This window comes from Balearica regulorum, chromosome 1, assembly GCF_011004875.1.
Source record: "Balearica regulorum gibbericeps isolate bBalReg1 chromosome 1, bBalReg1.pri, whole genome shotgun sequence".
Lineage (NCBI taxonomy): Eukaryota > Metazoa > Chordata > Aves > Gruiformes > Gruidae > Balearica > Balearica regulorum.
The window spans coordinates 199,411,980-199,437,148 of record NC_046184.1 but is presented as its reverse complement, the minus strand read 5'-3'; the positions used below and the strand labels follow the sequence as shown (position 1 = coordinate 199,437,148).

The window sequence follows — 25,169 nt, the reverse complement described above, 5'->3', positions numbered from 1 at the left end:
AATACTTTAGTAGCCTGATGTTTGATGACAATTTCAATCATTTGATGCTATTTATGTTAGAGCATTGAAAGTACCTTGAAAAAGAGTATACAGTTCTGAGAAAAGCATAGAAATCTGTTTCTTTAACTATACATTGTGAAATGTTGCTGAAAATACTACAGCTGAAGTGCGCTTACAGGTCATTCAAGACTATGGTGGAGTATTGATTAGACTGAGTATGTATGGTGATGACTGTATTCAGTGGAGGTCAGATATCTTCAGCAAAGACTAAGTAGGAAGTGGGCAGCTACAGTCTGAGGCATAGAAAAATTACTGTGGCTGGTGAGCTCAGATAGCAATGTCAACAGTGCTAAAACTTGAAACAACGGAGCCAGCATTAATCTAAATGGTAAAGGCAGCAATTTTGTGGAATTTGTCATGTTGGAATTTAGCCATTGTACAGTTAGGCATCTCAATTTCAAGTAGGCACTGTTCCAGAGCAGTTGATCTCCTTTCTCTTATGATCACTCATGCTCTGGAAACATTTCTTGCTTCCTACTTACTGTGGATTGAACTCAGAATAGACAGCTAAGATTAGGTCAGATTAATACCAGTCCAAATCCTTGGAGAACATTAGGAACAGGTTGTTGGAGGATTAAAAATGTAAATAAAAGCCCCACATGTGAAAACTTTTGTTTTTAAACCAAGTTTGGGGCAAACATTAGGGATTTATACAAGTCACTATGCCCGTTTGAACATGTTAAAGTTGGACTTGGGAAAAGAATTGGACCAAAAAGCAATCATGAGTGGCAAAGGAGTTACGTGCAATTGGAGCACAGAGTATAGACGGACGTTTTGGAAACAGAGCAGACTTGAAGGCAGGCATTTTGGTGCCACTGTCCCAAATGAAAAAAGAAAAAAAGGAAAGGGGAAGGAAGTAAAGAGCAGAAAATCATGAATTCATACTTTTGCTTTCCATTAATTTAACAGTCGGCGAAGCGAGAAGAGCAAGCTGGTGGTAGGAAAATTCAGCACATGGAAGGGTGTATAGTATTGACTGCAAGCATGATTATGGAAATGGTAGAATTATGGTGTAGCGAATAGAACATAGAATTGATGATCTTAAAGGTCTTTTCCAACCTAAACAAGTCCAACTGTGAACCTAGCACTACCAAGTCCACACATGCAGGGATGAGAAGTGAACCTTCCTTATAAAGGAATCTTGGGCTTGCTAAGGAATAATAATTTCCATGTGGAAGCAAACCAAAATTTTTTCACCTAAATACCTTAGTAGCAGCCCAGGAAAGACAGTAATATGCTTATTCAAAGGCCTGAATGACAGAGCAGAACCAGGAGAGGGAGAAAACAGTTGCAGGAAGGCTGTAGCAGTTGCATTTGACAAGATTTATCACCTTTTTCTTTCTTTGAAGGAGAGAGAAAATTGAGCAGAAAGTGATGCGTTGGTAGTCAAGCAGTGTGCTAGCAGGTCAGAAGAGGTGGGCTTTTTTGTACATGGGTCAGCTGTCATTCTTAATAGTGTTAGGTGGGCTTGAGATTTAAAATTAGAGTGAATTACACTTTTTTTTTTTTTCTTTTCCTACTGGTAATTCAGCCTTTTGGTGGCTTTGGAAGATGCATTTGCATTAAAGGTGTGAATTCACAGTTTCTCTGAACCAATAAATCTCTTTTGGCAACACTCCACACTTCATCTTCCCCATTCCATTCCAAGAACAAAACCTACTCTTTTGTCCCAGTGAGAACATCTCTGCTGCAAAATGAACTGTGGATCAGCATCAGCAGAAAGTCAAAGTGACAAATGTAACAAAAATGGAGGGAGGATGGGGGTAACACAGTGCTGTAGGGTCTCTGACCTGGTGTACCCTGCAGGTGCACGAGCGCTGCTGCTGACGAGTACCTGCCCTGCCAGGGGCACCTGGCTCTTGCTGTCACGTGAGCCTGAAGCCACAGCTTTAGTCACACCCAGACACGCTAACACATTTAAAGGGAATATTTTAAAATAATATTTTTTAAAGCTGGTTATGCTGTTAGAATTAAGTCTTTCTCTCGATCATCTTAAATATTTGAAAATTACAACTGAGAGCTGAATTTCCCACATTGCCAGAGGATGGTGCTGGACTATTCAAGTACAGAGAAGGAACTCAACATTTAATTACTTTTAAAATTTGTACTAATTGGCCTGTTGATTTATTTTTTTTTTAGTTGAATGAACTACAATTGGTCCATTATTTTTTTTTTTTTTTAGCCATCAGAGCCTTGTGCATAACTGCAATGTTGTGTATGGTTTTACGTATTAATGTTTTGTGTTGCATATTATCGTAACTTCCCTCTTCCTCTCCTGGCCGTATTACTAGGTTGACTTATTTTGGATTCCTGAGCATCCATGAAGCTTTCATTTTTTTTTTTTTAAGGACTGCTTTAGGATGGAGATTGCAAGCAATATCAAGGGGAGCAGTAGCACAAACAATTCTTTGCTTGAAAATCTGAAACTGGGGCCTCCACTGTGCAGATAATAATTTATTGTATGGCTGATAAAATTCAGTGGAATCTAATCTGAAGAAAAACAATGTCTGTCTTAGTGATGCCTCATGAAATTGTTATGTAGGCCAGTAACAGATACATTACTTACTAAATGTTTAGCTAGGGGTATGGAAGAACAGAGTTTTGAGTTTTAAGTTACGTGCTAACTAGATTTTGTGGAAACCTCTTTAACTTCAGAGTATTGTTGTTTATAAACCGTAGAGGAACTTTGGTTAGCTAAATAATTGGAATCTAAAATTATTGTCAAACTACTAAAATAATGAAAATATAAAAGTTATTTACATTAAAGGGTTCTGATTTGATACATAGAGAAGTGATTCTGTTTGTGACTTCAAACAAAAAAACTACCAAACTTTTTTGGGGAAAAAAACCTCAGCTTGTCCTCGATTCAAGAGAGTCATTAAGGAGTCTCAGTTGCTTTCTGCTCTTGTTTTGCAAAATGCTTCAGTGGAATTAATTAAAATTGATGCCATAAATTTCTTTTTTTTTTTGCTGACCATCTAGAAATGGGCAATTTTTAAAGACTTAGTGAAACAAAGCAGATACGTTCTGGGTGTTAACACCCAGCAAACAATTGAAAATAGTGTAATTATCAGCCTACATGAGTGAGACGTAACTGTGTAGTGGTAATGATTCTTCAATACTCTTAAAACCATAAGCTTTTAAAATGTAGAATTTTTTTTTTTTTCCCAAGGCTTGTTTAAAAATGTCATAATCTTCCTTTGCATTAAGGCTGCACGATGTGACTGTTGTAAGTCTCAAGGAACTCTCAAAGAGAAAGTACAGTGGCGTGGCGAAATGAAGCACTTTTGTGATCAGCACTGTTTGCTCCGTTTCTACTGTCAACAAAACGAACCAAATCTGGCAACCCAAAAAGGACCTGAGAACTTACACTATGGTATGTCCTGCTTTATGGCTGCTAAACAGCAAACAAGATGCTTCCTTTAAATGAAAAATTTAAAGCTGCATGAATTATTGATTTGTTGTAATAAACCATGCTAGAGATTACCCTTTTTTATTTTATCATCAGAGGCATCATTGAGCTGCTTGCTGGTTTTTATGTTAGCTCTTTATTTTATTGCTTTTTCGAGAGCTGAAACATTGTCAGGTAATCAGACAGTTTTGTAATCACTTTTAAAAAACAAATCTTTTTAGGTTAAGCATAATTTTAGTGTTGCGTCTTCATGGGGACAGAAAAGGTTTTTCTCTTTCATTGTGCTCTGGTTCGTCACTACTTGCTCTGTGGAAATGCTTCTTTTCAAAATGGGTTTTGGTCACAGCAGATAAATGCACTAGGAATGAAAAAAGAAATTAAATGGAATTAAAAGGAAATAAATGAAATGGAAACTAAATGAGAATGGAATGAAAGTATCTAGATAAGAGGAATATATTGTGGGGTTTTTGTCGTTGGCAATAGGTACCGTGTAAATTTGCTGATGGGGCTGAATGCATGTTTGTGTGGGTTAAATGGCAAGTCAGGCAAAGTTTAGATAAATCATCTTTTTAAGTAATTATAGCAACACAGCTTCTCTGTATGGCCATTTTCATATTTGAACATTGGTATTTATTTTTCTGAGAGGCTATATTCACATTTGGATGGAGCATTGATTTAGTGTTTGCGTAAGGTCCAATGCCAGAGTAGCAAGGTGCCTGTGAATGAGAAGTCTTGCGTGCAGTTCTCAGCTGCGATACAGTAGTAATAGGTGCTGTTAATTTAATGTTATCCTGATGATAGATGTTGTCTGAGTTGCTTATTGAAATTTGCTTTGATTCTGAAAAGGGGAAAAAGTTTTCTAAAAATATTTTCTTACATTTTTAGATCAGGGCTGTCAAACCCCCCGAACAAAAATAACGGTAAGTACATATATTTAACATATCTATAACTAATTAGATGTATTTAAAATGTGAGATCCTGGTGCCTTAAAGGGATGGTATTAAAAAACCCAAAAAATTAGTATCTTTGAATGATGCTAAGCTAAATTTATGGAGTGTTTTAGATTTTTCACATTAGTAGTTGAAATTAAATTGTAAAATATTCGTATTTTGTCTTTTCAATGTCTTCTGGGAAAACAAATCATCGGCCATCTATTTTACATCTATAGTGCATGAAAGCCTTGCTTAAAAGTTAATCCACAACCTATGTGTACCTTATTTATGTGTTTAGACTGATTAGGTGGATTTATTGAGTGTAGAAAGGGAAGAGAATTTCATTGGTCAATTAGAATATTATGGTTGTGTCTGAGCTTTGAAAGGCTGAAAATAAAGCTTCAGATCTTCAGTTGTAATTCCCAAGAGTAGAATACTTGGTGCTCGAGGTCTGGTTGACTTCGCTGCAGGTGATGGAGTAGGGAAGCGTAACCTTTTGCAGGATTGCTGCCTGGGAGTGCTGAGATCACGAGCAGAGCAGCAGCCTTCGTTTTGAGTTTCAATTTTTGTCAGCTTGTCAAAAGCATTATTATTAATAATTTTTTCGGTTGGCTTAGTGTATTTTCTTTGAAACTTAGTTTTGTTTTGATTTGTTTGTCGCATGGAAGAACTCAAAGTGCTTATTTTTCCATGAAAAAATTGACTCGCCTTTTTAATGCAAATAGACTTCTGTAAGGTAAATCTTGGATTTAAGTGAAAGTATTTTGATGGCATTATAAAACATATTAATGAAAAAGGAAATAAGATTTTTCAGGTAACTAGAGACATCAGACAAGCTAAACTGTCATGTTAGAAACATCTAGTATTTTATATTTAACAGTTTCCAATGATGTTAATTCAGCCCATACATTTTTAATGATCATATAAAAGCTGTTTGTGATACAATTCTTTTAATATATTTTAGAAAGCGTAGGCCTGTTAAGTAGTCTACTGCTGTTCTTAGGACTTGACTATTTTCATATTTAAAAGGAAATGTTGAGCTAGTCTGACTACATGTGACCAAAGAAAAGTGACAGTCTGTTTCTTAAATCAAGTTCTAAAACAGGTACTAGGGGGCAGAAAAAATAATGTCTGGAACAAGAGGGGTTTTACCTGGTGACTGTAAGGATGCAGTTTGAGCATTCCGTGATGTTCCCAGGTATTTGTTGTCAGCATTGTAGAGCCAGCAGGGGGAGCTCAAAGTTCATACTTTTCATACTTGAGGTATTAAAAAATTGTTTAGAGAGAATATTTTATTTAGAAATACTTTTTTTTTTTTTTAAATGTGATCTTTGGATTACAGCATAGTTCAAGAAAGTTAGACCTTGAGCCAAAAATTTGTTATGCTACTTGTAGTGAATTCTTTTTATAGCTAAAATTATTTTAAAGCAATAAAAGAGCTTAAATTGTACTTTCATTTAAACAAGAAAGATAAAAAAGAATACCTTAAGAGTATCTTCAAATAAAAAAAAAAAAAAGGAAAAGCAAAAATGAGCCAGAAGTTGTTAATGGAAGTGCTAGCCCTGACTGAGCAAAATACAACTGTTACATTCCTGGCAGTGGCAGCTCATTACTAGAACTGTAGGGATAGCTTGCAATTAAAGAATAATAGTTGGTGGTGTTGTGTTGTTGTGAGCTTCCTCTTCAGAATCTCATATATGGAAAGTATCAACTGATAACATTAATTCAAGAGCTTTGTGTTGAAATCAGTGTGGTATAACAGCACTTCCTCTTTTATTTGCTTGTCTGCAGGGCTCAGCACCACCACCTTCTCCAACACCTAACAGAGAAATGAAGAACAAGGCAGTTCTTTGCAAGCCTTTGACAATGACAAAAGCCACATACTGTAAACCTCATATGCAGACAAAGTCATGTCAGACAGGTAACTCTTGAACTGTACTGGAACTACTAACTTCTTCAATGCAGATTTTTTTTAACTGTTATTGTCTTGGAACATATTGCAAATATTCTGATTTTTTTTCCCTAAACTGCAGGTGTAAAATATATTTAAGTACCTGGCAGTGTTTGCCTTTTTCTTTTTTCTTTTAATAGAAGATGATTGGAAAAAAGAGTATGTCCCAGTGCCTATTCCTGTACCCGTCTATGTTCCGGTGCCTATGAACATGTATAGTCAAAATGTTCCTGTTCCTACAACGGTTCCTGTTCCTGTAAGTGAGACTTCAGCTTCATTTTTAAATTGGCATCCATTCACATGCCTCTGTGGGACCACTTTGTGTTGTTGACTGTTCTCAGTCTGGTCTATCTAAAGGATTGCAGGATGCTGCAGCACTATTTATTGAAAAAGCATTCGAAATCTGACAGTGGCGCTTAATTTCCTGATTGTTCCTTAGGTCCTATCTGCCAGCTTTCAGTGTGAAAACCTTGTGCTGCTGGACTTTTTAGGAATAGTTCTGAGTGATACTTTTGAGCTTGCTGAATAAGCATTAAACAGCAAGATTTTTTCTTGTAGTGGGGAAACTGAAAGGTGGTGTTGGGGAGGGATGGCAGTGTGGGATAAACAGAAGGAAGAAAAGCAAAAAAACCGAACCTTGTGCAAGCAAAAGAAAATAACTTTAAGTTAAATTTGTTATCACTTATGTACCAAATCTCATCCAAATAGTGGAAAAAAAATGGAATGCCTAAAATTCCATGTCACAAGCAAACCACTAAAACAGGATGCTGACTTGTCCAAACTGTTAGTCTGAAGTTATAGTCAGACAGGTTAGAAGCTCCAGAGTCCCTTCTGTTCTTACTTTGACCCACTAGATTTTGTCGTATTTAGGGTTTTTTCTGTATCCTTTCCTGCTTTTCCATCTGTTCTCAATCATTTATATTGAATTTTTAACCTGTCAATGTGTTTTTTGTTAGCCCACACTGAAGTGATATGTTTCTATTCTGTATTAACTGTTTTAGAAGAGGAGTGTAGAGTTTGTTTCTGTTTGACTGCTGTAGATACTTTGTTGCAGCATTTTTTTTTTTCTTTCCTAATTACCTTTTCCTCCCTGTCTGCATAGGTGCCAGTTCCAGTTTTCCTGCCCACTACTCTGGATAGCAGTGAGAAAATCCTTACAACAGTAGAAGAGCTGAGGGGAAAAGTGCCCTCAAATCCTCTAGAAACTGAGCTACTGAACTTGTCAGGGATGGTACCTGAACATGGTGGAAAAGCTGAAGCTTCTGATGTGGCCAGTGAGTTTCCTACTGAGTTTTTGACTCTTTGAAGTGCTGGGGTGGATATGTGGATGTGTGTGAATCAAGTGAAGGGTTGGGTTTGGTTATTTTTTTCCTCTTAGGGAAAGATTCTTTGAGTACAACAGTGCTATTATTGAGTTCTTATATTAAGTTGAAATCTTAATTATTTAAATATTTTTTTAAAAAATCATTTTAGCATATTTGAAACGCAGAAAATTTTCTGAAGTCTGTTGCGTGACTTCGGTGTGCTGTACCAGACCTTTGTCTTTAAAAGCACAGGCATTCCCTTTGCTTGTGCCAGCTCCTTGGCTGATGGCAAGCGGTCATCCGAGATTGCACCCGTGTGTTTTCTTCTCAGCGTAACTCAAAACAAGCCCAAACCAATCCATTCTTCCTCCTAGAAAAACTCAAGTCAAAAGTTTAGCAGAAGTGATCTCTGTAGCTGTGTCTCACAGGTGCGAACACAACTTTCTCTGAACAAGGTGGAATATGACGGGGATCTGATTCCTTTGTAGTAACACTTTAGGCACATTTTACATTGGGTGTGGGGAAGCAGGGACTATTAAAACTAAGAGAAGCATACATTTCACAAGTGGAACGAAGGTCAACAAAACCAGGTGACCTAATGATGCTTTCGCTCTTGATTGATCCTGACCTGCAAGTATCATTTCTTTGAAGATAGTAATGCATCAGCTGATAGATCATTGGGGTTGTGATGCTGAAATGGCTTGTCATCCCAGCAGCTCACCTTAAAGGAGAGAACTGTCCTCCTTAAAGGAGGACAACTTTTATAGCTGATGATCAAAAAATCCCGTATATCCTGTGATGATATTTTCACAGTGCACGTATCTCTTTGCCCCCCTTTTCTGGCTCTGCCTGCCAAAATCCTCAAGTTCCTTCTGTATCTTCCTAGGAGAATTTGCTTTTTCTTCCAAAAACTAGATTTTAAGGTTTAAACTAGATTTTAAGGTTTTTCCATGACTCTGGTGAAATTTTGGTTTTAAGACTTCAACAGATTTTGCTTTTAAGACTTTGTTGTTGTTGTTGTTTTAAGAGATCAACAGATGTCTTAAAGGATGTTGATAAATGACATCAACTTACGCTTTGTGCCTGGTATATAGGAGGCCAATGGTGCTGCAGTCCCAGAAGGCTCACTGTTTTCCAAACTGTTGCCATTCCCCCACAAAAGCTGGACGTTTGTGGTAGTGCTGCAGCATTGTCATTTGCAGTTCCTTGCTCCCTTCTGCTAAGTACGGGTAGCTGAATGAGTAGATGTATGGAATCCAAGCTTGCTCGTTTGCAGAGAACTGCATTTGTAGAAATCTGTCTGTGCCAGAAGTTGGAAAGAGGTCAAGCTTTTGTTTCTGTCTGCCTGCCTTGTTTACTTTAGGGGGTCCCTTTCACAGACTCGAAAGTCTGTTCTGTTGTGGGCAGAATCTTCTAGAAAAATGATAGTTAGGTCTGTCAAGCTTGTTTGAGTTCTGTGAGTGATTGATATGATCCTGATTTCCCAGTATTTGATTTTTTTTTTATACTAGTGCTTTGCTGATTCATCTTAATGAAGAAGGACAGATGGGCTAGTTAAGTATCCCTTCTGTATGAAGGAAATCAGATTGGAGAAGTACATCTGAGATCCCAAGAACAGCAAAACCTAGGATGGTGATGAGCAGAGCAAGCAGTTTTAGAGCCACTCAGCTTCTAATGTTCTAAATCTGCCCTGTTTTGACTAATCCATGTGTTGGTTAAAATACAAGAGATTTTCCTTTTTTAAAATGTTATTTATTTTTATTTACAGATGTGATAGCTGAGTCAAGTCTACCAAGCTCGGAAACAGAGGCACGAACAAGCTTGCCCGATGTTCCGTATGAACCAGACCTTGATATTGAAGTAGACTTTCCAAGAGGTATTTTTTCTGTCATTTTAATATCTATTGTGAAATAGACATTGTGGGCAGCCATTGCATTTTTGATTGCAAGATTCAGTTGACTGACTCTGTTAGGTAAAACTTAGCCATGCCTTTGCAAGTTGTGGGCTTCTGAATTAGTTACTCGATCTTTCTAGATACGGTATTTGAAACAGAATGCAAAGAAAAGGGGGAATTAACCTTTCACAAACAAACTTGGCTGCATCACTTGTTTTTGGATGTGGATTTAGGAAAACTATTTTGAAAGCTCAAAGACTCAGATGGCAAATGTCGTGGAAAACAATAATGAGTCAGTCACCAGATATTTCCATGGGAAGTAGTGGTTTAGACCAGAAATGACAAAAGGGCAAATTTCCCACTCAAGTTTGCTAGAAAATTGCAAGCTGGTATGCTGCACATCACTTGTGTTACCTTTTAGTGTCTTGTTAATGTCCATACCTGTATTTGAAAAAGGTAGCGTTATTTGAATTAGCAGGAAAATCACTACTATGAGACCTTTCTTGAAGGAAGGTCTTGGGTTTATGTATTACAGTTTCTACCACGCTACAGAATGCAGGCAACAGTGTTTGTTTCCTTGTACATTGTCCTAATCAATCCAAGATAGCTCCTGGCTGTAGCTAGTCTCTCCCTTGACATAGTGTCTCTTGGACATATAACTCATACCTCCTCTGGATAGCTTTTATATCTGATGTTGAAAGTCCCCTTTTGCCTTGTGTCATAGATATCTGCACTGGATGCCCAGACTCGGTTTCTCAGTTTTCTCTATGTCTAATGTAAAGGTCAAGTCTAGGGGTTAGTCTGACCTTAGTCTTAAGAAGTTTATTAGCCAGATGCATACTAGATTTTTAACCCTCTTTATAAGTGATGCTTGGTGCATGAGAGAGAAAAACCATGGAAGAAGAAAATAATCAAAGCGGAATAGTAAACAGTAGTTTGTAATAGATACTGATTATACTGACGTTCTTCTGAGATGAGATTCTTTGTGGTAGCAGGAGAAGGGCTGGTGTTTAGTCTGGGGCAAAGTTCTTAAACCCTTGTATGTGAGTGCTATTAAATCTGGACCAGTTTGAATGGTGTCTTGAATAGTAAGGTAGTGAAATCAGACTATCAGAAGAGCATTCAGCTTTGAATGAAGACACTGTTTGATGGCTAAATGAGGGATGAACCATCTTCAGTAAAGTAAATAAAGGTGTGACTTGCAACTTAAATCCATTCATATGTTGTTTTATTCCACTGTGTTGCCTTCAATCCTACCCCTGAAATGTTAAATAAATAGTATTTTAACATATTACCATATATCCGCCATGAGCTAGACCTCCACCATTTGTATAAATATAGACTAAAATCAGGGGATTTTATCTGAAAGAGTTTGCGTTCTGATTCTTAATGTTTTTAACCAAGTATAATGTGCTATATAAAATATAAAACATAAATAGAAGTGACAGAAATACGTGAACAAAAGTGCATGTAGTAAGTTAATTTGTATTTTTTTCCACTCATAGCTGCTCATTCTCATTATAACTTAAGCTTCTTAATAACAAAGACTGCCTGGGCACAAAAAATTATGTAAGAGTCTGTAGTAAGAAATCTCACCTTAGTGACTTGGTCTAGTGGTGGGGGGTTGGAACTAGATGATCTTTAAGGTCCCTTCCAACCCCAACCATTCTATGATTCTATGACTTGAGATAGTGCTTGAAAATGTTGAGCATTGTATCCTTTACAATTTATTTAGAAATAAACATTTTGATAGCTTTGCCTTACTATCCAAATAAGAATAGTTCCTCTTACCAAAATGAAAGCTGGAGAGGGACAGTTTACAAGGGCATGTAGTGACAGGACGAGGGGTAATGGCTTTAAACTGAAAGAGGGTCAATTTAGATTAGGTATTAGGAAGAAATTCTTCACTATGAGGGTGGTGAGGCACTGGAACAGGTTGCCCAGAGAGGTTGTGGAGGCAACCTGGTTGCTTTGGGCAACGTAGTCTAGTGGAGGGTGTCCCTGCCTGCAGCAGGGGGGTTGGAACTAGATGATCTTTAAGGTCCCTTCCAACCTAAACCAGTCTATGATAAATCCCATCTTTGGTAATGTTTATGTGTGTGCTTTTGCGGACCCCTTATGTTAATACACACTGTTCATTGGGGTTTTTTATACTAATATTATCCAAAAGATGTTTAGAAATAAGCTTCTGTTAATGTATTTTCAGCAACTGAGGAGCTTGATACAGAAAATGAGTTTTTATTACCTCCTGTTTTTGGGGAAGAATATGAGGAACAGCCAAGGCCTCGGTCCAAAAAGAAGGTAATTTTGTCATGCTATTAAAAAAACCCAAAACATGACATTTAAGTGGGCAAAAATATGCCAATTTTGGAGGTTTTTTTAGTTCTCATACTGCTCTAAAACATGCTACTGCCTGTTCGTACCTAATAGCCTATTTTTATGATGTAAATTGATATACTTCAAATAATAAAATTATTTCAGTCCTATGTTTGTTGGAGTTAACTGTTGGATTTAATAGGAATGTGATTTCTAAATTCTGATCCCATTTGTGCTTCACATTGGTAGAAGCGTTGATGTAACGTGCTAGTGTACTCTTAGTAATGCTTTTCTACCTTCTACTTTGAACAAAACTATCTTAGTTTTATTTGGTAGTAAAACGGAAGAACGTTGGCATTACCATGGCTTATAATGGGAGCTATAGCATCTCCTATGCAAAATAGTTTAAAAAAATATTATTTGTTTGGAATTTTCCCAAATATAATTTTCAGTCAAAAATCTTAGTTTAGACATTGCAAATAAGTTAGCCAGATCATTATATTTAGAAAGCAACTAACAGAAAATAGAGTTTCTGGTGCCTGGCACAAAGCTGAAGTGGTTTTGTTGCAGTAACTGCAGTAGATATTGAAGCTTTAAAAAAAAAAACAGCCAACTTCCAATAAAACTTTCTAAGAATGAGTGTCTTTCTAGTTTTAAATTTGGAGTCTAAACTTTGTCGGTATTGTCTGCTGGACATTATCCGTATATATCCAGTGCTTGACATGCTTTAATTTGGGACCAATTCTGGCTTTTCCATTGATGGGTTCAGTTGAGCCTAAAAGTTGACCTTCTGACATAGATTTGTAGGATTTTTAACTTCCTGCACATTAACACAATGAAATCCTATAAACACACTGAATTATTTGGTGCACCATGTGTTTGTTGCTTAATACGATGTAATGAATACAGCAACTCCATTATCAAAAGTTATTCTGTCTGTGTTAGGAACCAGTTTGAAAGAGGAATTAGAAACATCCGTCAGCTTAAGTAAATAGCGTCCTTAGAAGTATGTTCAACACAGAAACTATCTACTGAAAGAAGCATGTGTTTCTTTACGCTGAACCTTCAGTTTGTAATTTGGTTTGCAGCTTTGCTTATTCTGCCCGGTTATTGTCGTCAGCGTCTGTCGGCGGTGTTAACCACTGTGTTTCAATGGCAGGGGGTGAAGAGGAAAGCAGTGTCAGAATACCAGTCTCATGATGACAGCTCTGAAAACTCAGAGTGTAGTTTTCCATTCAAATACGCGTATGGTGTAAATGCATGGAAGCACTGGGTAAAGTCTCGGCATTTAGATGAAGAGCTTCCAGAACTAGAGGAACTGAAATCAAGTAAGTATTTCCAAAAATCTGGCATCCAGATTTTTATTTGGTTGGGAGAATTGCCGTACTCATCTGGTTATCAGCTGGAATTTTTAATAGAAGTTTTCACATGTTGCTAATGTTCCCACAATGACTGCGATTATTTTACCAGAGTTGCCAAACTTTTTTTTTTTTCCTTCCCACACACCTACCCCTATTAAAGCAGTTTTCCCTGCTTGGTTCAAAATGCACTTCTCATGTGAGCCAGGACAACACCTTCCTGGCTTTTCTGACTTCTTGTGGCCTTTTTTTTTTTTTTTTTTTTTTACCCTAAAATCCTGGTTTTTTTCCTTGTATTGTAACTCACCTTGGAGTTCACAACTTTTCTGGCCACCTTCTAAATTGCAAGGGAGAGGCATCCTACTCTTTGTCCTGGAAAGGGGGTCTTCATCTGAGGCTGGCATTACCTGGCTGTGGAGCTCTGACATGAGGTGGCCTTCACTCCCGTGGAGCCTTGCTGCTCTTTCTGCAGCACTCCTCTGTGTCAGCGTTTGTACTGTGAGGGAGAAGGAGGATTGCTGCCACTCCTGCCCTTCTTCAGCTCCCACGTGCGTCTTGGCACCATTGCATTATGCTGTTGAATCTTTGGAAACTGCCGTTTCCCCAAAGGTCTCCCTCTGCAGCACTGTGTTCACTTCAGCATCTTAGGCCTCTTCTGTGTCATCCTCAGCTGTGCATGACAGTACCTTTGTCAGCAGGTGATACTGTGTTTGGTTAATTAGACTTTACTCTGGTGGCCTTGTTTATTTTAAGAGAGACCTAACATTTGAACTACTTAGTACATTTAGACTCATTCATTGGTTAGTGGAGAAGACATCAAGCCAGTTTTCCTGCTCTCCAGTCCAAAAATACCCCATCCCACCCTCACTGTGTAATAATACTGTTGTATAATGTAGCTTTTTTTTTTTCTTTACAGCAAAGTCTGTGAAATTAAAGGAAGATTTATTATCACATACTTCAGCTGAGTTAAACTATGGGTTGACACATTTTGTCAACGAAATTCGAAGGCCAAATGGAGAGAACTATGCACCTGACAGCATCTATTATCTGTGTCTTGGGATTCAGGAGGTTAGTAGAGGTTGTAGAGATAGGAAGCAGAGCTGCTGAGTTGACTCTAACCCATTTTGGTGGAAGAATGGACATAGTGTGGATTTATTGGCTAGAAGCTCTTTTTAATATAATGGCTATGATCTGGAACACAGAGAGGCTGCTGTCTAAATCACATTGTAGAAAACTGTCTGTACAGAAAATGAGTTTGCAGACCCATCCTGAAAACTGAAATGTAAACTGGTAAATTGTAATAATTTTAAGCTTATTCTTGGGTTAAATCAAGGAATTTGCCGTCTAAAATGACACAGTTTTTCCAAATGCTGTGCTTCCTTTTATTTGCTAAAGATGGCTTAATGTAAAAGCGGGATGAAACAAGGAATAATCTATAAAGGTTTTATTAATTCAGTTACTTAGCGTATAGTGGAAACAAGCTATTTGAAGTGTCTTTTTGGGAGAATCTCATTTACTGAATATTGCAAACTGTGGGCAGTCAGGCTTTTTTGCAGAGTGCAGGAAACACTGCTATATTTACTGTCCTACACACACATGCTTCTGCCCCAAATTGCAATTACATCCTATTTCAAAGCAAAAGGGAGTCAGTTTAGATGTATTGTATGCGAAGGCAATAACATATCAATAGATAATTAGAAAAGCTATTCTACAGCTTCTTTTAAGCAGAGGATGTCTTAATTTTTGGTACACAAGGCAAATCATAGATAAAATAAGCCATGTTCAGAGCTGAGAAAACAAAAAAAATTTCATTCCATTTAAAAGGCAACCAAAAAATGCTTATGATGTGGAAAGCAAGCTGTTCATATGCTTTGCAATCCTTCTTAAACTTTTTTTTATAGTTAAAGTGGACTTGAATGAAGTACCAAATCTTTTAATCAAAATCTGAAAATAAATAGTATTCCACTAATTTTTCTGCATTGAGAGTAGGCAGAATTAAGGAATCAGTTGATATCTTTCCCCCATGGTTAAAATTTGAGAAGCAAGCATTCATTGTTTGGCATTTTTTTCAAATATTGCTACAAAGCACGTTTCAAATGCAGCTAGCTTTCTGCCGCTGCACTTGCATGATCTGCTGTCTCTCTGTATCTTTCTGTTGAATTGAAAATACTCATATTAAGCTGATAAAAATACATAGAGTTATGTGTTTTTTATAAAGTGGAACTTCACTAATATCTTTTCTTTTTTCATCTTTCTCTTTGTGCCTTTGACATTGTCTATCTTGTCTACTGTGAAAATTAGTTATGTGTAAAACGTTATTTTTTTTAGCTCAACAGAACCAACGTTTGTGTTGCACAACACAATTATAATAAGCCCTAATATACACAACGCTGGAACATTGTGGTCATGTTACCGTAATTACTGCTTATATTTAGTGTCCAGTATTTAATTTAGGTGATGTTAACAGCCCTATTTCTTTGGCCCAATTGTGCCACTGCTATACAGATGGGTAGGAAAATGCACCTTGTCCTGAAGAGTTTGCATTTCATCAAGGCAGGCAGGAAGCGTGGGACAGAAACACGTAAACCTGTGAGCTGTCTGTGTGCTAATGGCAAATTGTATGTACATGAATATGTGTTACCTTTCTGAAGAAACGGGCTGAAAGGAGTCAGTGGTACGCTAAATGCAACACAGTTGTCGCAATGTGCAACAGAACTCCATTGGCTTCTGGTATTTTCTTAGTCATTCTTCCCATTTGACAACCCTGATGTGTATACTCTTCAAAGAGAATAAATTGCTTGCTACTGCGTAACAGATACTGGCTCTGTTTAACTCAGAAGGGGCTCAGAGGAAATCAAATTATGCCATTTAAGGATAAAGTTGTGCCAAAGATCAGCGATGCTTTGCTAACTTGGAGTAAGCTTCTCGTCAAAGGAAGAGAATGTGGAAGCTGTAGGTTAGAAAAAGAGCGCTGTCCCCCTCCACCAGAATTACTGCATTTGCTGTGGCGATGTATAGGCTCAGGTCAGAGCTTTTCCTCCTGGGTATAATCTGGTTTGAGCACAGGAGAAGCGCAAGGGAAGCGCTCAGGAATCTTCAAGTCTTAAGGGGTTTTTATAACTATTTTTCTTAAAAGAAACACTTGGAAAATCTGTTCCAGCAAACTAGTCCCAGAGTCAAAGGAGTGCCTTTTCTCAGTTCAGGTTCATTTGCAGCTGAAATTGTTCTGCTTCCAGCCAGAAATGGTTCAATAATGGTTTTGATAACTCTGAAGTACTGGTCCTGAAAAATATCACACTGAAAAGTAAAGGTTGCATGGCCAGGCAGGCATCTAGTAGAAAGGGAGGATTCACCTAGAATCCTCTAGGTGTTAGCCTACCTCGCTCCCCTGCTGCATTGTGCCCTTCATTCTTTGTCCCAGTACCGATTGGGGCTTTTTGTTCTGTTTTGGTTTTTGCACGTGTAATAATGGAGTAGTTTGGGCAAAATTCAGGCTGATGGAGCTTGGCAGATGTTTGAAGGTGCTGTGGGTGGTGATTCAGCCTGTTCCCCACCATGGGACTCCGAGGTATGTTGGGTTCCTTCCCGTTCTCTGTGGTTTTGGTAGAGCTCGTCTCAGGTGGAAACTGGTTATGCTAATCCCGTCCCCTCTAGAGTTTGTAGAGTAGTAGAGCAGTGTAATGCTGTGGAAATGGCAGTTTGCGGATGCGTGCTGGTAGCAGGGGAGACTGCACCATGACATCATTCTTCTGTAAACCCTGCAGTGCTAATGGTCTGGGGTGCTTCACTGGTTTCTACTGGAGAGGTCAGAGTTTAGCCAAACGCTTACTCTGAACCAGGAAACAGAAATAATTTTTAGTTGAGTTCTCACAGGCTTGTATGGGAATTGGTTTTGAACCAATTTTCAGTTTGATTTCAGTTTTGCTGCCAGCGTTCAGTCTGAGTGTTTAATGCAAACCAGAGAAAAAAGAAAATTCATGGAGGAAAAATGTGCCAGGGAACAGAGGGGCAAATGCTGTGAAGCTTATAGTAAGCTGTATTGTCTGGTTTAGAATTCCTTTATAACATCAAAACTGATACATGTAGAAACAAGCACATTTTGAGGAATATTGTGCTTTGAAGAATTAGTTAAATGTATCATATAAAACAGTTATCTAAATGAAGATGTTGTGTTGGAGACTTCTAGGAAGTGTATTCATTTTTCCTTATAAAACTGAGTGCAAAGATAAGGAAGTCAAGATACGCTGAACCACCTAGTATGAATGAGTGCTGTGTTTAATGTTATTTCAAGTATGTGTACAGAAATAGATGCCATTTCCAGAAGTGAGTACATTTTTTGTGTGTGTCACTTTTATTGTATTCACTAACAACAAGCTTGGTCATGCAAAGATAACACTGAAGTGGAAAATTTAAGAAGCCAATCCTCTGTTTCTTAGAAATGCCTCCAGAGAGGATAATGTCAAATACTAGTATAGCCCTCAGCCACTAATTCTTGGTAAAGGTTCAAAAGAGTTTCTGTCTGTAAGGTCAAGAGGGTTAAGATAATTAGATTGCAGAATAGGCAGGGGCCTTGCACCATCCTATCTTTTTTTTTTTTGGCACCGTTGCGTATCATTACTACAAATATATAGGGGTTTCTTTGCTCCGACTTCTGTGTTGAAGATGCTTTTGTCAGTGTTCAGATTTCACATTTAAAATCGCAGGTTCTTGCTAAACATTTTTTTCTTTGAAAACTTAGATGGAGGAAAAGATAAATTAGTTGTTTTTTTTTTAAAGGACTCCCCCCAGTCACTGATTACAATGTTGCACGCAGGAACATTTTAGAGAAAAATGTTAGAGTTGTAATTAATCTATGATTCATATCCAGTTAGAAATTTACCACAGACATTGTATTGGAGATAATTTTTAACTGCTAAATATCAGAAAAGTGTCATTGCTTTTTTTTTTAGATACTGGGGGTTTTATGGCAGTGCAAGCATTGTACTGAAAAAGAATCCTGTAGCACAGGATTTGTTCTAATCTGGAATTGTAAATATTGTCTGTCCTTCTCTTCCCTGTAGTATTTATATGGAAGTAATCGAAAAGGACAACATATTTATTGATCCAATCTACCAGATGTTTGAACAGGAATTAAATAAAATCCTTAGAAGTTGGCAACCAAGCATACTTCCAGATGGTAATTTTCTTTTTGGTCATGTATGTTTTTCATCTCTTAATAGTTCTGTGTTCTTAAGCATGTAGATATGTTCAAACATGTTAGGCATTGCAATAGTAATTGATTAAAAATCATAAAGATCTCATCTAAGAGTTCAGTTAAGACTGTAGCTGTTCTTATTGTCTTGTTTCTTGGTAATCCATGCTGCAAGAGTTGATTTTTGCCACCGCCCGTTAAGCTTAAATTGACTATCTGTTTTCAGGAGAGAAAGTTACAATAAGCAGTTGCTCTTCAACCTGTACTTTTTACCCAAGCTGAGTTATTTTTTTGCCCATGTGAGTTCTCAGATGGGAAGCAGACAGGCACTGGGCTATGTGGGTAGGGCTGATGAGTCCTGTATTTAGTCTTTCCCAGCTGGATTGGGAGGGCTGTCTGCTATGAGCCTCCTGCTCAGGAGGATCGTCAGTTCATGGAGAAAAATGGAATTTTCCCCAGCAGATCGATGTTGGTGCTGAGCTGTGGAATCCACTGTTCTTCCATCTCTCTCGCAATCCTCTCTTGAGTTGAGGGCTCATCCTTACCAACCCCTTTCCTCTCTCTTCTTGATACTGTCTTTTCTCTCTGTAGCTTTGGAAGGGCTCTACACACGACCTTCCCTATACCCTGATATAGCCTAGGATGAGTGCTTTGCAAGTGAGGTATCCATTAGCCACAAGAAAGAAGAAGGTATAGCTATATGGAGGCCTTGCCTGAGCGAATAAAACGCACTCAAAAATATGCTTTTATGAAGGGATTAAGATTAGCCCCCTTGAACATTTGTTTTTATGTAATAACACGAGGGAGCCACATGTAAGCAATGCTGCTCAGTAATTAAACAGACATGTGCTCTGTCTGAAATGGCCTATACTGATATTTCCCATTGACTGTCTCCTCCTGAAACAGTGGTGTCTGTGTCTTTACGAGGTGGTTTTGGGGTGTGGACATATAATTAAATATGCTTATTAGAGGCTTCTCTCATGAGCATTTTGTTAAATTTATAGCAAACAGAAACTTGATTCTTTTACACTCGGGGTAGTTTGTGGGCAAATCCATTGATTTTCTCTAATACTCTTTTTTTGAAGGATCAATATTCTCTCGAGTTGAAGAAGATTACCTTTGGAGGATTAAACAGCTAGGATCACATTCACCAGTTGCTTCTTCTGAATACTCTGTTCTACTTTAACACTAAATATTTTGGCCTGAAAACAGTGGAGCAAGCACTTAAGACTTTCTTTTGGCACTGTTTTTAGACAGTGGAAAAAAAAATCCTCTAACAATGGAAAGTAAAGCTTGTCTCGCTATCAAGTGTCTTCCCTGTGTCGAGCTGATAATGAAGGTACTAAGGCAGTTCCAAAATAAGTATTGCAGGAGCATCCACATTGCGCTCCTCTGAGGGACATCTGGGCACCTTGCCAGGAGCCAGAGGTCTGCTTTAGCATAAGTTTAGCAGCTCTTGGCTCCCGGATCTTTAATCAGAGTGTGTGTCCGTGGAGACCTCCAGGGTCTCTAGCGTTAAATGATCCCTTTGAGCCCACTGGTCTCCGTGCTTAAACACTGCGACTTTGTTGTGGCTGTGGGTTGCATTTCCAGATTGCAGATATGCGTAGTTGTGGCGACCGCGTTGTGGTGCTTGGTGGGCTGCGCCCTCTGGGAAGTTTACTGAAAAAGGTAAAATAACTTCAAGTTATGGCTTAGATGTTGTTGATTTTCTTCTTAAAGATAAAATTACTACTGGAAAAAGGAAACATGAAGATGATGAACCAGTATTTGAACAAATTGAAAACACGTCTGATCCAGCTAGATGCCCTGTGAAAATGTTTGAGTGCTATCTCTCTAAAAGGTAAGTATGATATGGGGTAATACAGGAGTGGTCTAGAGTCAACCAGGTACAAAAAGGGACACGTTTTGATGCAACATGAAATACACTCAAGCAAAGGGAATGGATTGAGATCTTCTGAAAAATACCTAAATGAAGGCATTGAAATTTCCTGCACGTCTTGTCCAGATACAGAACTGGAAGTGTGGGAGCAGCAGAGTAACTTCAGTGTTAATTGTCAAGGACTCCATCTGGGAATGACAGTACGATTCAATTTTCTTACTTGGAAACACCAAGTATCTCTGCAGAGAATTACCAACAAGGGATCTGGTAGGTTTTGCTACTGAGGGTTTTGTTTGTGAGGTCCCTGTCTCTTCAGTAAGAATTGAACTGGGACAATGGATTTGCTTAATGTTAAGTTATCAGGAGTTTGAACTGTAGATGCTTTTGAAATATCTAGTGTGAAAGCATGTTTAAAATATTTTGTAGTTGAAAAAGATATTACTGACAGTAACCCAGCATTTAGAAATAGTTTGTTTCCTTCCAATCTGCACATAATTAATACATTAAAAAAGAAAAGCTTAGGCAGCTTTAAACAACAACAACAACAAAAAGTAGCAGCTAAGTGTTTTGGAAGTGTTTGAAAACAGGATTTCATGGGAAATACTTTTCTTTAAATGGAACAGCCATTCAAGTGACTGAATTTAATGTAGGTTTTATGTAACTCGAGGTGAAATATAGGCAAGTGATACCGAAGAAAATAAAATCACATTGTATATACAATACAATAAATCAAATGAAAGTGTGAGACCCAACATGTGTTAGGAAACAGCGTCTTATTCTTAAAAGTGAAGAAAGAGCTTACAGGCAATGCAGGCAGAAGAGCAAGCATGTGATGTTATAGAGAGAAACGTGTAAATGTAACTTGTGTTCTGTTAATGCAAGCACCTGTTTTTCATAAACTCAGTTAATTCTGATTGTTGCAGGGGTTTTTGTTGTTTTTTTTCCCTTCACACTATCCACTGTCATGGTTTGGAGAAGTTATATTGATAAAAGTTGAAGCTGGATTTTTGAACTGAGTTACACAGCCCAGTAGCAGAGAGAGAACAAATAATTTCTTTAGAAACATCTCAACTTTGGGGAAAAGAATGCACTTAAACCCATTTGGATCATTATGTGTGTGTGTGGTTTCAGGTCTTGCTGTCTTACGGATATTCGTCACCATTTGCTGACTAGAGCAGCAGACTGCTTCTCCTGGTTCCACTTCCAATAACGTATACCTTGCGTGTTGATGAAATAATTTTAATAAAATATTTAACACTTTAAAAGCTATTGTAAAATTTCTGGTAATGTAATGTAAGGTAATATTGTAAAACTAATTGTAAAATTTAAGATAATGCTAGCAGTTTGAAATATACTTGGCAATCAGTGGACAGTTGCAGTAAAATTTTCAGAATCCTCTCACTCACAGTGCTATATCATTGCTTGTTCCTATAAAAATAACTGGTTTGACAAAAAAGTAGGAAGGGGGTTAAAATATTTAAATTGTTAGAATATTTAAACTATCACATTTGGCTTCTTATCTGACTCTTAATCTGACTTATGTGAGAGCAAAACAACCCAATATACACCCCAGCAACACCTGAAACTTTATCAGCTAGTTTGGGAGGACGAGCTGGTAAAAATTCTTATTTTTACCAAACAAACATGAAATACAGTTGACCTCTGAAGTCTACAGTGTTATGAAGGAGAGAGCATGAGTGAGCAGTTGTACATGCAGAATTGAAAATTATTTTCTGAGACTTGCCTAAATGGACAAAATGCTAGAATTTCTTTGAGAGGTCTTCTCTAATGGCTTGGAGGTTACATCTGAGCTGGATCAAGGGCGTATACGAACTCCAAAGTATAGCAGGTCAGGAATGAAAGGATTTTAAGACTTATAGTGACCAACCCTTTAAGTAAAGTAAGAGGAGGAGGAATTTTAGCTTAACGTAGTTCTGTGCATCTCTCAAAACTACCATCCTGGACTTTCAAGGGGACCTCAGGCTCTATGTTCAGAGACTGCTGCATCAGGCAGTGGTGCAGGCAAGTACTGATGTCAGTGCTGGGCATCTTTGCAAATCTGTCGATCAGGGGGTCCTAAATAGATAGAAAGCACTTTCTGGTTTAGCAAGTCCAGGAGTTGCAAAATTTTGAAAGCTGGAACAGTGTGTTGTCTCCGATATGCTTGCTCAGTCCCAGGCTTTTGGCTGGTCTGAGGACGCAGGAGTGGCTGGGCTTGGGCCAGATCCGTCACGGCTCCTTCTATGAACAAGACTGCATTTCTCCCCATTAATCTTCTTTTTGTAACTTGCCGAAGTACAATTAGAGTTTTGTTTGCAGAGGATGTCAGAAGTGCTAACGTACTGTTTTATCCTGTGAAGCTGTTTTTCTAACCCCTCTTGTTTTCCCCTCCTGTAGCCCACAGAATCTGAATCAGAGGACGGACATGTTCTATCTGCAACCAGAGTGCTCTGTCTCTGCCGAGAGTCCCATCTGGTACACTGCCACTTCACTGGACCGCAACACTTTGGAAAATATGCTCGTACGGGTTCTTTTAGTAAAAGATATTTATGATAAAGACAATTATGAACTGGATGAAGACATAGATTGAAACAAACTTCCAAAAACCGTCAAGAAAACAAACAGCATTAGATATAGTCATGCTGCTAGACCTTTACTATAGAAAACATTTCAAGTTTACCCTTTGTTTTATGAGTTTTGTAGCAGTGTGTACCCTCACCCGGGTATTACCATGTAAATAGTCTGTGAGTGAAAGTTTCCATTATTCTGCGTAGTGGTTTTAGGATACCTAACAAACACATTTCAGATTCTTTTTTTTATTATTTATTTGATTAGGTATGTTTGTAACTTTTTACATTGCAAAATATGAATGAGAATGTGCCATGTGTAATTTCCCCCCCCCTTGTAGTAAGAGACATCCATATTGCACAACTCTGCTGTTGGAAGCTCCCTTGAAAGGAGGCTCTTTTAATGGGTTCTTAAACCGGATGGTTGTGTATGGGTAGCAGTACTAAAGTTTAGAACTTGCTGTGTCTTTCAGAATTTTTAAATAAATTGTAAACTAATAGGTTTTTTACTTTTTAGTTACTGAAGCCTTATAAGGTTATGTAGAGAGATTCCATCTTATGTACCAAAAATAGACAAAAGAGAATGCTGTCAATATTGGTGTACTGTAATGTGAATCTATTCTGGTGAAAACATTTTTTTCGTTGCCCTTATTAAAACCTTAGTGTCCTTTCCTTATTTGTGACTCTCTCTCAATTGCCCCTACAAATAATATATATATATATAAAAAAATAAATGAATATAAGCTTAAAGCATGTGGTCATCAAGACATGTATTTTGTAAAAAACAAAGCCAAAATCCCCTCAAAAAAAAAACAAAAGGAAAAAAGAGAAAAGAAATGTCTGATGACAATGCTATATAATTCTTTTCCGTCTTTACTTTTCTGACCATAAATGCTGGTACCTCATATTACTGTAAATCTGTCCTTTGTAGCCTTAGGAAAAGGGATTTTAATGCTCTATTACGTAAAGTAATATGGTATGCTAAATTTTTAACTTTCCTTTCTCCTTGCATTCCTGTATTTAAATACAGTCAATACTTGACTCTGGGTGGGAAAATTCTTTTAACTAATGCTTCCATTCAAAAGCCATATGAGACGTGAAGTTGCAGAAAGTTGAAAGATAATTTTTTTTTGAAGAAAAGTCCTTTCATTTGTTCTATATCCTTTCATTGTGTTTACTTTGCATAAGGAGTCTGATTTCCAGATATACGTTTAGCTGCTTAAGATTTGTTACTTTCTCTTGTTTAACTGATGCGAGCAATATGGCGATTCATGCAATGGTTTTGCTATTGTACTGAAAAAACTGTAGTAGAATATTCTACTATAAAGTAGTCAAAAGTTTGGGTCTCCTAAATGACATTAAGCATCTGTTGAGAGGAATCAACTACTAAAGGGGAAACTTTCTATATATATATATTACCACCTTAGGATTTATTTCTTGCAAGGGCTGCATGGCTTTTTCATTTTCCTTAGCTTAAAAGAATGCACATAGGGATGCCTCTTTCTATATAGAGAAATAAAGCTTCAGTTGCTTTGTTTTGTTAAGCAAGTTTATTTAAATTTCTGCTATCCTTGTGTGTTCGTGAGTCTGTATTAACTTTAGATATACCACTATTTCAAAGGTAGATGGAGATGTACATGTTTAATTTTTCTTTTTTTTTTTCTGGTGGCTCTGCCCTTCCTGCGAAATCAAGAAATGCTACGCAGCAACAGTCAATAGATCACTAAGAGCTTCAGTGCTCTTTTCCCTTTGTGAGTGAGTACGTAAGAACTTAGTTCATTAACACTTCTTTTTTTCAGACAACAGCCATTGCTCATGATACATAAAAGTGATAAAATCAGAAACCGTAATCATGGTTTTGGTCTGGCCTTTCCAGTTGAACACCTGACTTGACTATAAGTTGCATTTTATGTATGGGAATCATCATTACTAATTACCTGCCTAAAATGCATTATGTGCTTAATTTGAAATACTTCATTTAAACATACGCTTCAGTTTTTTGATAAATAGCAATAAGGATCACTCGTAGCCCCTTCTCTGTAGTTCAGACTTCAAGTACTTCAGCAGGGGCTTTAATCACTCTGTTTAGGACAGTGTTTAACTACAAACATATTTTTGTAAAACTGCAAACTTTTAACGTGAAGCTTAAAGTACCCTAAACCAGGACTAAAGTTACGTATGTGTGTGTCGAGTGTTTTGTCTTAAACAGAGTTTAAATTCTTGTTCTCAAAATGAGATTATAGCTGTTTCTTAAATAATGTCAGTTTTTAATATGGCATGCTGTACAACAGACATGCGTTTT

At 37.6% G+C, this 25,169-nt stretch overlaps 1 protein-coding gene across 1 annotated transcript in view; it reads left to right on the top strand.

Moving 5' to 3' along the window:
• The window catches only part of ZMYM2 (zinc finger MYM-type containing 2), a 91,929-nt gene extending 68,386 nt beyond the window's left edge, over positions 1-23,543 (top strand). Inside the window, 18 exon segments of the mRNA XM_075742231.1 lie at positions 3,271-3,436; positions 4,358-4,392; positions 6,196-6,325; positions 6,496-6,611; positions 7,458-7,629; positions 9,428-9,535; positions 11,760-11,854; positions 13,029-13,197; positions 14,144-14,295; positions 18,288-18,308; positions 18,310-18,403; positions 19,504-19,577; positions 19,579-19,638; positions 19,640-19,678; positions 19,680-19,713; positions 19,716-19,757; positions 20,141-20,261; positions 22,698-23,543. Of these exon segments, the coding sequence (XP_075598346.1) occupies positions 3,271-3,436; positions 4,358-4,392; positions 6,196-6,325; positions 6,496-6,611; positions 7,458-7,629; positions 9,428-9,535; positions 11,760-11,854; positions 13,029-13,197; positions 14,144-14,295; positions 18,288-18,308; positions 18,310-18,403; positions 19,504-19,577; positions 19,579-19,638; positions 19,640-19,678; positions 19,680-19,713; positions 19,716-19,757; positions 20,141-20,261; positions 22,698-22,890 (1,821 nt within the window). The 3' untranslated portion in view covers positions 22,891-23,543.
• The last annotated feature ends 1,626 nt before the right edge of the window (positions 23,544-25,169 follow it).